Source organism: Silurus meridionalis, chromosome 16 (genome assembly GCF_014805685.1).
Source record: "Silurus meridionalis isolate SWU-2019-XX chromosome 16, ASM1480568v1, whole genome shotgun sequence".
NCBI lineage: Eukaryota > Metazoa > Chordata > Actinopteri > Siluriformes > Siluridae > Silurus > Silurus meridionalis.
Window position 1 is genome coordinate 12847536 of NC_060899.1, and position 12950 is coordinate 12860485.

At 40.9% G+C, this 12950-nt stretch overlaps 1 protein-coding gene across 9 annotated transcripts in view; it reads right to left on the bottom strand.

Moving 5' to 3' along the window:
* The window catches only part of hspg2 (heparan sulfate proteoglycan 2), a 95038-nt gene that overhangs the window by 61386 nt on the left and 20702 nt on the right, over window positions 1-12950 (bottom strand). For all 9 annotated transcript variants that reach the window (XM_046869200.1, XM_046869198.1, XM_046869202.1 and 6 more), the window contains exons 2-3: window positions 8044-8170; window positions 7759-7824 (exon numbers count right to left, since the gene is read on the bottom strand). In XM_046869200.1, the coding sequence (XP_046725156.1) occupies window positions 7759-7824; window positions 8044-8170 (193 nt within the window). The remainder of the gene's footprint in view (window positions 1-7758; window positions 7825-8043; window positions 8171-12950) is intronic.

Sequence of the window (12950 nt, forward strand, 5' to 3'; positions counted from 1 at the left end):
AGCTGCTGCTTTGTAACAATGTCTATTGTTAACCAAATCAAAATTCGACCCTATGCAGGCACGCGATGGCCACGCTTCCCTTCCTGCGCTTGTATTTCTGCAACGTCATTCCGAATTGACCCCAAAAAACAAAAAACCTTTAGAAAGCAATCTAAATGGAAATAAGTCTCAAGGAATCAATGCCCGCTAAGAGGGATATCTCTATCTAAAAATATGAACACCACAAAACCATAATCTCTTGTATGGCCATGACCCCAAACAGTAGCATAGCCACTGCTTAAGTCATCAGTCGCTCCAATATCCTTTCCTCTCATTCTTTTGCCCTGCACTGCTCACTTTTTCCGTGTGGGAAATTCCCAGTCAAGTTGTATCGAACGCCAAGAGCACAGACCAGGGCAAAAAAAAAAAACGTGGGGGGAAAAAAGCATTCCGAACTCTTGATTCTCAAATGTTTTGGGTGTTAGAGCAGAGCAAGTAGGACTGTGGGGGCTTTATGGACCACGATCGCAGTGGAACACACGGAAGCCTGTGTGCTAGACAAAGGGCTGATTGAGGCATATGGCCGCGCGAGCCTTTCCAGCATGCTGTTTTCAACTCAACCTTCCGAGCAAATCCTTAGTCTCTGGATGCACATTCAGCACAGTTCACATCGATTAAACAGAGGTAAAGAAAGAGACTTAAAAACATTGATTTGCCAAGTTGATGACTTTATTTTTCCTCCGACACATTGTACATGGACAGTCATATACTGTACTAAAAGAGCTTCACTGTTTTTCAATCAAATAATCCTGGTTTCTTCAGAGCTTCTAAGCTTGGGAATGGCAAATACCCCCACACAAAAATGAATAAACATCACTACTGTTCATGTGCATTCATTAAATTTCACTCTAACAGCCTGAAGCACTGAGCTCATAGTTTGCGTATTTGACAATCGTCATTGATCTAAAATTCAAGGATACCACAAGATACCTCAATGAAGTTTCATTTCATTGTTCACTCAGGCTTCCCACCAAAATTTTAGTTAGACTCAAATAAGACCATATTTAACATCTGAAATAATTATTTTAAATTCCAACTATAATATGGGCTACGTTACAATCTTTGATGTGTGTCAGAAACAGAATCGCTAATGTTTTTCCTGTGTTTATTTGCATGGTTGGTGCACTGTAATATCATGGCTCACTGCTCACTTCTACAGATTCACTGCTGCCACACAACGTAACAACCAATCACACGGTGCAAATCCAGTCTAGCGCCGATCGTTTGGCAGCGCTGAAAGTCTGCTTCTAACACCACAAAGAATACCTTTTGGCCATGTCCACACTAATAAGTATTAGTTTAAAAATGCTCTCCGTTTTGAATCCACTTTAAAAATGCCGTTTTGAAAAAGCTTTCATAAACTATGATACATTTCTAGTCATCTTTTACTCATTTTTAGCCGTGATGTTTTAAAGAGCCATACAATAAACCAGTGGTGGGTGGTCAGGGGCAGCCAGGCCTTCTCTGCTAGCCTAAACACTATCAGAAGCACTGACCTACATTTACAACCTAAATTCTAATATTTGTTTCATGAAATTGTATTAATTTATTCCTAACAGTTTGTGTGCTGCCATGTCAATCTAATCTGCCCAGGGCCTTCAAAGTCAGTACTGCTGGCCTTTTCACCATAATCTCTTTAAAAAATAGCATTGTTTCTTTAACCAATCAGATTTCAATATCGCCTCACAGGGCAGCTAGCTGGCCCAGAATAGCATCAGCATTTTTCCGTCCTCTGATTGGTTGGTCAGAGGGAAACTGTTAAATACAAGTTCGACTGGCAAAACACCTGTGTAGCTCTGCACACATTAATACATCAAAGTTATACTTTTTTTATGCCTACAGAGGAAGAAACATTGATTTAGTCACGGACATACTTAAAAATACATTTTCACGAAAAGCTAGACATCGTGGGGCGGTCGCCAACCCGGAAGCTAGCTAGCGTGTCTCAGAAAGGGTTTGTTCACCACTTCCAGACCAGTGAATACGAGTGGTACCACTAGATTACAGCCTCTGAGGAGCGGTGCTAATTAGGAGTCTGCATCTCTCGTGAGTAGGTTGAATTCTATTTACATTTTTATGTTTTTGTCATATTATTAGACAAATATTGATTCTGAACTGCTCCAGATGTTGTAGGTGGCACAGTTGCGGTTGTAGTGTAGAGGTTTGGAGCTTGCTTTAGTAAAATGGTATTCACCCTCCATATGTGAAATGCCTCTCTCTCTGTAATGCCATGTGTTGTTATATTGTGTTTTTGTATTGTATCGATAGTTTCTATGATTGTGACATGATAGTGGTGGTATTAAGAGGTGGGTTAAGTCGGGTACCTCCCCATTGAAGGCCCAGGTACCAAATGCACGGCCCACCACTGCAGTACATAAATGTAAGGCAGAAATGACGCAGGTCAAAGCATATTACATCACACAGGGACGTAAACGTTTTCACAAGTTTCATTGTGGACAAGTAACTTTTGGGAAACAACTGAAAATGGCATTTTCAAATTTATCCAGATTATTGTAGACGTAGCCAAAGTTTTATTAAAAATATTTTTTTTTACAAATTATTAATTTCATATTTTAGAAAAGCAAATAGGGTGATATTTTCCATTCTAATCCAGACCTGGAAATCACTCAAAGCTAATTCCATACTTTTTACAAAATGCGTAACCATGTTCACTATAAGCTGTCAAGGCCATGCCCCAAAATACAGCTATATTTTTAAAGCTTTCTGCTATGAACAAATGTTGGATAAGGCAATATTCGCCTATGAAAATTTAAATAAATACAACACAGAAGAAATGATCTACTTTAAAGCTAGAATAAGTTCTTTTGGGTGGCCATAGAGCCATTTCTGCAAGTCAACATTTAGATCTTAATTATAGTCTTGAATACAACAGCTTCAATCCAATCTTCCACAAAGAAGCATTTTCTGTTTAGGGCCAAACCCTTAGTCAAGAATTTGCTGGGAGGATATATAAAACACCACTCGGATTCCAGAAGGCAAAATTACAGACGAGATGCGAGAGAATGTGTGGGCAAGCGCCAGTACAAGCGTTTAAATCTCTGCCAGAGATGATGCTTCTGTAGGGGGTGGAAACAAGTGCTTTAGGGTTTGTGACCTGAAAGATTTGGATCAAAAATTTGGAATGGATCAGTGACCAAGGTTCACAACTGGGGACACCATTAACTGGAATGTAAGAATGAAACTTGTATGTCCAAGTTTTATTTCGCCAGAAATAAAAATCGGAAATTGAAAACTGAAATCAGAAGGGAGAGCTTTTTTTACTTAAAACAGGTGCACAAAGAATGCATCCCAAATAATGGCTTCACTTTATACATTTTTATCTGTTACCACATCTGGAACAGTAACAAACCATGCAGAATGGATTTTAGCATGGTCTTAGCGGCTGAGTTCAGGATAAAGTCACATTCCTCAGGTACTGTCAACAGGCCAGCGGTCACATTTGGATTGTAGTCAAGCTGAAAAGATGCAGATGGCGGACGGGGTCAGTGGCGACACTGTACCCTGAAGGGGAGGAGGGGAGGGGATAAAAACTGTGGAGTCATCTGTCTCAGAGGTTCTCTCACTGGGTCACTGCAGCCAGCAGGATATCCTTTATTTCTGGGCACAGTTCAACTTTTCTGCTTCTCACATCATCTTTCCATGTGATCCACCCTCATAGCGAGCAACTTCAATGTGACAGCTTCCTGTTTTTCCCCCCAAACAAATTCCCATAATTGGTTGTCTGGTCCCCAGGATAATTGGGTTATTTTATCCCTTGTGAGAAAATTGTTCCATCAGTGTTCTGGCTTTACAGTGACTAGTACTGAAAGGAAATTTTCCAAATCAGACAAGTCTTGCACAGGGCCTTTTATTATAGATACATGTACTATGTAGAAATACTATGTATATATTTATATATAACGCCAAATAGAAGTTGACAGTAAATGTTCTTTATATGAATTATATTTATTGAACATTTCTGAATCAAGCCTCCAGTGTTATCACTTTGGAACAGTCAGCAAGCAGGAAAAGGAAAAGTAGTCAAGATAGCATTTTTTTATGTCTCCTGATGAATCTTTTATTGCCATAATTTCCCTCTCCTGAGGCAAGCCTCAAAAGCCCTCCAGCATCAGTGCTCTTCTTGGTACATGGGATTTGAATAAGTCAGTTAGTTCGATGTTAACCTGTCCTAATTGCACACAATTAACTTCAAAGCAGGCTGTAATGCTGCAAACCATATCCTCGCCCAAAATTGGTAACTACAAAAGAAAAAGAGGGAGGGAGTCCAAAATTGGCCATTTTGGCGTTTCCATCCAACAAAGCCTCCTGTGTGCTATCAGGCGGACCGACGAAGCGTGCTTTCCCAACCGCTTTAAAGATAAGGAAGCAAGCAAGACACGGATCTTTCAAAATTTCTTGTTATCAGTTTCACGCTCCGACCGTATACTGTTTTCCTCACTTCAACATGAACGCCTTTTGTCTAGACTGGCCGGAAGCAAAGCTGTAAATAGTTCTACAAATTCCTAAAAGGTAATTCATTCATTTATGAGGGACACTCCTAGATTTTCTGCAAAAATTCCAATAGAACACATTTCCATTGGTTTATACCAGCTCTTTCATCAAGACGCAAGGCTCAAGATTGCTGGCTCTTTGTTAGACGTTGGCGAAGACAAGACGTTCCCTTTTGTAACACAAAGCCAGCTACAGTGTTGACTTGCAGAAATTAGGCAGTGAGGCAATGTTTCCTACAGTGCAGGAGGAAAATATAGATCTTCAGGACAACAGTTCATGAGGAGGATTGTTTGGACAGCCGTGTGTTAGAGGTGAACTCTGCTCAGGCAAGAGGAGACGTGCTGATAGCGTACTAAAACACTAAAAGAGGGATCTTTGGGACTTCTGAAACTTTTTCTCACTGAAAACCTAAGCTCAATTCAGCTCCACTAAGCATTGACAATGTATATGGCCACCTACATGAAAGCAAGATCATAACCACAAAGATGGAACCCCCCACCCCCCCAGTATTAATTGTAACTTAATACTATCGAGTCTCCTCTAAACAATGTTGTACATGATATCACTTATTATAACAGCTAATAATTTGTGCCCCCCCAGTGTTTTTTTTTTATCCTTACTTTTGTAATTAATTACAAAAAGACACTGCCTGTCATGTTACAAATACAAAAAAAAAAACCTTGAGGATTCTATTGGGGTCGGAAACCTACTTTCTGTTAGAAAGCACTGTTGCTGTATTAGATTCTACAGTCTTGAGTATTAGATTATGCATATCGTCCTTCATAACAGTCCAGGGATTCCAGCCTGCAGAGCTGATGTTACAGAAAAGGAATACATACTTCTTGAATCGAGAAATCACTGGTGTAGTTATATATTTCAGCTGTTTCAAACGTAGATACTTAAAAGTGATAAAAACGGCACCAGTGATTAAAAGTATAACAAGATCAGAAGCATACCTTCTTTCTTTCTTTTTATGCTAAGTGCAAACCATTTTCTGAACCATTCCAAGACAACACAATTGAAACAGCCAACAAGGTTTAGAGATTCTTTCAGCCTGGAGTCAAAATAAAACCCCACGCTCATTAATCTAACTTCACGATTCTCCGCTCACTCAGAAATAGTAACCGTTATTTCTGTGGCTGTGAGCACTGGGATGACCTCATGCTCTCAGGCTGCATTGGGGCTTATGAAAGTCATGAGCAATAAAAGATAAATCAGAGATAATTTGGGAGATGTCTCCTAAATCACACAAGCAAGATCTAAGAAAGGAAGGGCAGGAGAAATTGAGGAAATGGACTGTTGAATATGAAAGCAACATTTTGAGCTGTATACAAGTTTGCTAGCACGTTTATGCTAAAAGCGTGCATGTCCAATAAACTTTCTTTTGGCTTCTCCCATCAGGGGTCGCCACAGCGGATCATCCGCATGTTTGATTTGGCACATGTTTTTACACTGGATGCCCTTCCTAAAGCAACCCTCCCCACTTATCCAGGCTTGGGACCGGCACTAAGGCATGTGCAACTCTAATGGCTGGGGTTGGTTCCCTGACCGGGGATCGAACCCGGGCCGCAGCGGTGAGAGCGCTGCATCCTAACCACTAGACCACCAGGGTGCATGTCCAATGAAAATACAAAACGGTGCACGCACATACAGTTCCACTGCAAATAAAAGAGTTAGGTCATTTATTAGCACCATTATTACTTATTAAAAAATGTTAGCGTTACCTTGAAACAGACCAAAATTTCTGTTGTGAAAATCCAAAACTTAGATTGGTAACAATGTAAATATTGATTTATTTTTATCATACTAGTTCCTAGTTGGTTGGGCCTGTAAATAAAAAGCAATAAAAGGACATATTTTATTTGATCATATTATATATTATAAAATAAAACCTTTAAACAAATGCGATTCAGACAACTATGGCAGAGATGTGGGCTGAGGAAACAGAAGACACCTTACAACAAAAACAGGAAAGCCGCAGTGATCGTAGTGGACAGTTATCTTTTCCATCGCCCACAGGAAAAGGCTCACGGGAACAGACGGAATGGCAGAAACCGGTCATCTAAACCACTCATTGCTCCATTACAGGAAAAACCCTATGGTGCTTCCCAAGTGCAGGCATGCAGTGACCTAAAAAAGCCTCTTTCCTCTTTGCCCAGAACAACCTACGGGGTGACTGACTTGCTAGGATTCTCATGAAAAAACAGGCCGTGAAAAATGTCTCAGCCAAATAAATCAGACAATAAATTCAGTCTGAAAGAAGTTTATCTTGGTTGAATAAAAATGCTGGAACTAATCAGTACCCTTCTCTGAGACCATTTGTCTACTAATCAGAAAGTAGCTCCATCCTGCCCCCTCAAAAGCCTTCTCACCCCACCTGGTAACATATATTTCAACCACATGTGGAACACTCGAGCCCGGAGATCATAATTATCACATTATTACTTTCCTTCGGGTGCTCGGACACAGCTGTTGGCTATTTTTTTAAAATGATGCAAAGTATCTGGCATGTATTGTATATCATGACTCACAGCTGTATATACAGAGTCACGCTGCGAGTGAGATTTGCTTGATATAATGCCTCCACGTCCTGTTTAAATTACATCCGAGGCTTATAAAAAGAACTATAAACCAAATGTCCTATAAATCTCAGCGTGGTAAGGAGAAGTGATGTCTCAAAGACTAACATTAAACAATGACAAGTAGAAACAGATATAATATGTAACCTGTATGGTACAGAAAGAGAAAAAAAATGTATGTGATCGAGAAAAATGCAAAACAAGCCCTCGTGCTGTCTGCCCATTTACTCATTGTTTGCTCCTGCCTTTCAAGTGCACTATTTAGCTTCCACCTCGGCCTCTTATCTGATGAACGCAAGCACGCGGACTGTTTGAACCTCAGACACGAATCTGGGGGGCGCTGTGTTATGGCGAGTGAGCGGTGAGAAGCGCTGAATGTCAGGATGTGCACCAGACAACAAGAACGTGACACACACTCGGCTTAAAGAGACGACGATTCTTAAAACATACTACAATTTATTTCCTATTAGCTCACTTTCAATTGAAATATTATAACTATGCAAGCAAAGAGTGAGACATTTCTCCTTATCATAAGCTTTGACTACCATCACATGATCTCAGAGTCAGACAGCAAACTATGGGGAAGGAATTTATATTTTGAACAGAAAGACAAAGAGAACGTCCTTACTTGTAGAAGAGAGGTCGACTACTGGTGGCTCTGGGGTGCTTCCATCCTCTTCTCCACTGATAAAATCTGCAGAGTATACAATGTAGGTATGAATGCGAGATATCTTTTTTTTTTTGTGGCAGTGAAGCCTGTAATAGTATAGATATTTGATAATAGCAAGTATCTTGTATATCTTGTTAATACATTTAATAAGACAAGGAAAACATTCTTTTGCAAAACTTCAGCACTCTTGTTTATTAAGGTCTGAATTATTTCAGATGAAAGCAATATAATATTCAATTGCACCTCCTGATGATTCATCGGCGGCAAAGTCTTCATCGTCTTCGAGGTAGCGCTGAGGCCTCGGCACACTGGCCACCTCGAGATCCTCTGGAAATGGCACCTCATCCCACACCTTTGAGCTCTTGGCCCCCTAGAACAATTGAAGAGAGCTTGCTTTACAGGGGTTCAAACATCTGCTGACTGCATTGTAAATCACAGGTTTATAACATATAATGCGCTCATTCTAGTATATTATGTTTTCTGAGGCAAGAAAAAGTCACATGGTTTTACACTGATTTAGTTCAATAATCAAAAGGAATGGTGGAATGTTCAGGATACGTTTCCAGAAAGATCTTCAAGACAAGGCAGAGGTCCTTGTTCCACTGGTTTCCTGGTATGATTTCAGTCATTAGATCAGCATTATTTATGAAATGCATTTCCACTGCTCACACAACCAACCCCAGGACGTTTAAGAACATTTCCCCTGGTAGCTCGGTACCTCGGATTCGATTTTTTTTTCCTGTCTTCGTAATCTGTGCACGGTATGCCACTTCCCATTTCCCGTCAAGGCTGCAGCACCGTTTAAATGGCTCCAGCCAATAAATAACTTGATCTCCCACCCAAATCCTTTCTCCCTCTCACTGAGCACCCTAAACCAACAGTCGCGGGGATTTTTCAAAAGAAAACCGCTGACTGGCGAAATGCTTTTGAGCCACGCTGCTCAGTGAGGTGTATACACAATCAGCTCCTGCTCAGCTATCCCTCGGGAATGGAGTCTGGCCAAAAAAGCCTGGCATTAAAAAAAAATAATAATAATAATAATTCCATTATTTAGCTAGAAACTACATAAAATGATTAGAATGCAAGGCAACCCAAGGGAAGGAATTTAAACAGAAATTGTTCCACCATTAAGGCCAATATAATAAGACTAATTTAAGTAGGCATTAGTGAAGGACTATACGGGCTATACCCACAGTACTTCTGTCAAGGATTAGATAAGGGGTTAGAGATGTTGCAGCAAAACCATGAATGGAACATGGCGCATGCATGAAAAGGTCAATGGTTTAGAGGCATTACCATGTCTTTAGGTTGCGACAAAACACACACAGGATCTGAAGTCACTCGCAGAAGTACTATATAAACATCTAGGCACCACACCTGGCTGGGGCCTGTTTAACAAAGGAAATAATAGGAAGTGCTAACATGCATATGAACAGCACTCATTGGTGGAGGAATCCCACTGTTTATGTTCCAAATGTGGTTTTTAACAATGGTGTTTATTCTGTACGAAAGCCATAAAAAATATAAAAGAAATCAAGGCTCAGAGTTCACGAGATATATGAAACCACTGGAACTTGAAAATTGCACTGGGGCTGGCCCAGCTGTTGTTTACTGGCTTCGATCAAATCCCCATGTCTAACCGAGTCCACGGTCAATCAATACATGGCGAGAAGAGCCAGGAAGCTGGACTTCAGCAGGATCACCAAATCTTTACTACACATCTGCGTAAAAACCTACTCGAACGCAAGTCTCTTGATGGTAATAACTGAACAAATGTGGACGGTTACATTGGGATAATCTTTCACGCCCATCCATGGCAATCACAATGTCTGCCTGAACTTATGGCCTTATGGCAAGGTCCGTCAAGGACAGTGTGAGAACAGTCAACACTTGTCCTTCCCTTCTCGTAACACCACAGCTGTGAAATAGTGTGCGATAATAATATTGCTAAGATATTGCTAATCTATCCGTTCTTGAAGGCACCTATGCACAACAGTCTTGACTTTTTATTGACAAACGACCCTCTGGTGTGTCACAGTTCAAACACTCCACCAGCATCAAGTCGCATAAAAAAAATCGCCTCGCCCAAGAGTTTAAACACAGGGATAAAAGGGTGAGAAAAGCAATCCATTATCAGCAAAAGCTTTCAAGACATCTAAAGGGAAATAAAAATTAAAAAAATCTAATCTTAGAAGCCTTGATCACTACAGGCACAGAATACAGCACATTTCCTACTACAGCACGATTACATAAGAGGCGTTAGAGCATGAGAGTTGATGTTAGAGGTGATGCTTTTTTAAACACTGATGAAGCATTAAGTCAGCCAAAGACTCTCAGATGGATCTCCTCAGCACACCCTGGCACAGGACTGCGTCTTCCATGGAGCAAGTTGTTTAGGATCCCGAAGGATCCTGGTTCATATTTGGAGTGCACTTATACTACATAGTGTGCCTGAAAAGAAAGCGGTGCTTGAGGGGCTTTTTTTTGTTATGCATCACACATGAAATGAAAAGCTGTCTAAACATTGAGACTGTCATACTCAACATGACGGTCTACACGTTGTATGACAGAAAGGAATGGATGGGGGAAAAAAAATCCCTTTCCCTGATGAGAGGCTATAGGAAACTGACAATGTGGTTTTTTTTTTTTACTCCCTCGGGCTTTCCAAAGTTGATGAATGAAGCCTCTCAGTGTGATATAGATACACTGTACGTGTCAACAATTCGACACATTTCGCTCCACCGTGCGCAGCAATATGGATAGCAGTTCGAACAAGCTTTGACAAGTCGTTAGTCACCGATTTAGGGTGGGGAAGGAAAACAAGAGCTGGACGGAGGTTTGGGAATACATAACTCGGCCTGGAAACTGTAAATCATCCCCTGTGGGTCAGGCCGTTCTCACACATGTGGATCATGCCATGAGTCAGCCACGACTCCCACAGGCATTCCACCGTGTTCTGTCAATTTACACCACCTGATGCTTCCTGCTAAGCACAGCTGTTTCCCCATGCTGAAATAGAAGATGCATGCTGGTTGTGCTAGGTGGCGCAATAACATGGGTCTATTCATGCATAGGTCCAATCGGTAGAAAAACTCAAGAGTGTGCCTTCCGTAACTCTGTTCCACACACATTAAAGTTAGATTGAAGACAACAAACAGCTTTTTCTCCACTGCAAACTCTGAACCTTCCAATTAATGCAATTAAGCAAAGAGAATAACTATAATAATGATACAGAGTAGCTAATTTTTTAAAGTTTTCATGTTTCCCCGCGAGAGCTTTAAATGCGCATGATTGTCTCTAATAAGGTGTATGCTAATTTTAAAAGTGCCTTGCCCATAAACTAGATCTCCCACTATGCACTTCGATTTTTTTATGACCCGCGAAGTGACGTTCAGCCGCGAGAGTGCAATGTTTTTATTTCAGCGTTTCATAGCTGGTTCACAACAAGCGGCGATCAGAAAGATCAACAATTAATACCAACGTGTCCAAGAAGAGAAAAGTTGATGCCAAAGAAAGACATGTATGTTCGCGCTCCGAGAAGACGAACCGGATTGTGTATTTTGTGTTCAGTGTTGGTGGTCCAGAAGTACAATATACGTCTGCATTTTGACACCAAACATAGACCAAAGTATGTTAAATATCCCTTTAAAAAAAACATAAAATTGTCCAATAATTAAAAGACAGGCTGCAGGAAATGTCTACAAAAGCTACAGTCAAAATCTTTTACATTTTATTAAACAGTTTGGCCCGCAACTTGTACTTTGTTTTAGATTTTGGCAACTTATGTAAATGAGTTTGACACCCCTGCCCTAGATATAAAAGAGTTTGCCAGTAAGTGGTGACAGACATGCATCCTAACCAGGGAGGATTCCTATCTTCAACCATTGTCCCTGGGACAAACTCAGGATCCACCACAATGCCGTGCAAGGATAAAGCACCGACTGAGGATAAATCAATGAAAAAAATGCCCCCTGTGAGAACATCCAGACACTGTTCAGTGGCAGGGAGAGATGCCAGGTCAATCAGCCAGCAGTGTGCCAGCCTGTGTGAGGGAATCAGTGCTGGCCATACAACAGTTGGATTTTCGGTATTACTCAGAACCTGGAGTGACTGGAGAAGAATTGGCTTGTTTTTTCCCCCGTTGAGCAGATCGCTGTGTAATTCAGTAGCACATGTAGGGAGAATTCTCTGAAGTCTGAGTCCGTTTAACAGTAACTCAATCTCTAACCCTAAAGCCCTCCTGACAAATAACCAAACTTAACATGCTTTTATAGATTTTCTGTGGTCGCACACCTTCTTCCAGCCGATCCCGAGTTGCCATGTTTTGTACTATTTAAACCCTAGCAACAGAAATGATAATCTTGGAAAGAAAAAAAATGCTATGACTCAATGCTGCTACTCAAAGTGAGACCAGTAAAAGTTAATCATCAATTTGTGACCGCACTTGTGGGAGTTACTTTTATAGCCATGACTCAGAATAACAAAGCGACAAGGGTCTATGCGTTTGCAATGTTTCAGCATTTGCAACCAGACATAAGTGACACCCAGCCATGAAACAAGAGCCTGAACATATCGTGCTTGAGATCCCATAATGGGTTTGAAGTCATAAGCCAAATCCAGCTCTGGTAGTGGAAGAATCATGGGGCATGTCAGTGGCTTGACTGCAAATCTTTTTTTACATGCTTAATTACAATAATATCTGATAGAGCACTAAGTGATTAGTGATTATGCAGCATATTAGACTCGACAAAATGACTAAAGCTAAACAAGGATTTAGCCACACACAGATCAACACAACAGCTTCCAGAAGAGCTTGAAGAACAAGCTCTTTAATCAAACGTAACATGGGGTCTGTTTTTTCCAAATGGAGTATGTGGGTGATATGAACAAGCAAAGCATTCCACTGGAGTAGACTTTCGCTACTTGTGAGAGTCCAGGTGGCCCTTAGAGATGAGTCCTCCCATTAATTACCAGCCCAGCAGGACAGCCTTGAAAACCTCCCTCAAACAGACCACCTGTGTTTGGCACCCTGGGTTCTATGCTCCTGCTCACACATGCTGTCAAAATAGTCTGGGGTTGTTACGTTTGCTCTGCTGTTTCAGATTGATTTGTAGCTGGTTTTCAAGTCGTCGCAAATACGGTGGGAGGTC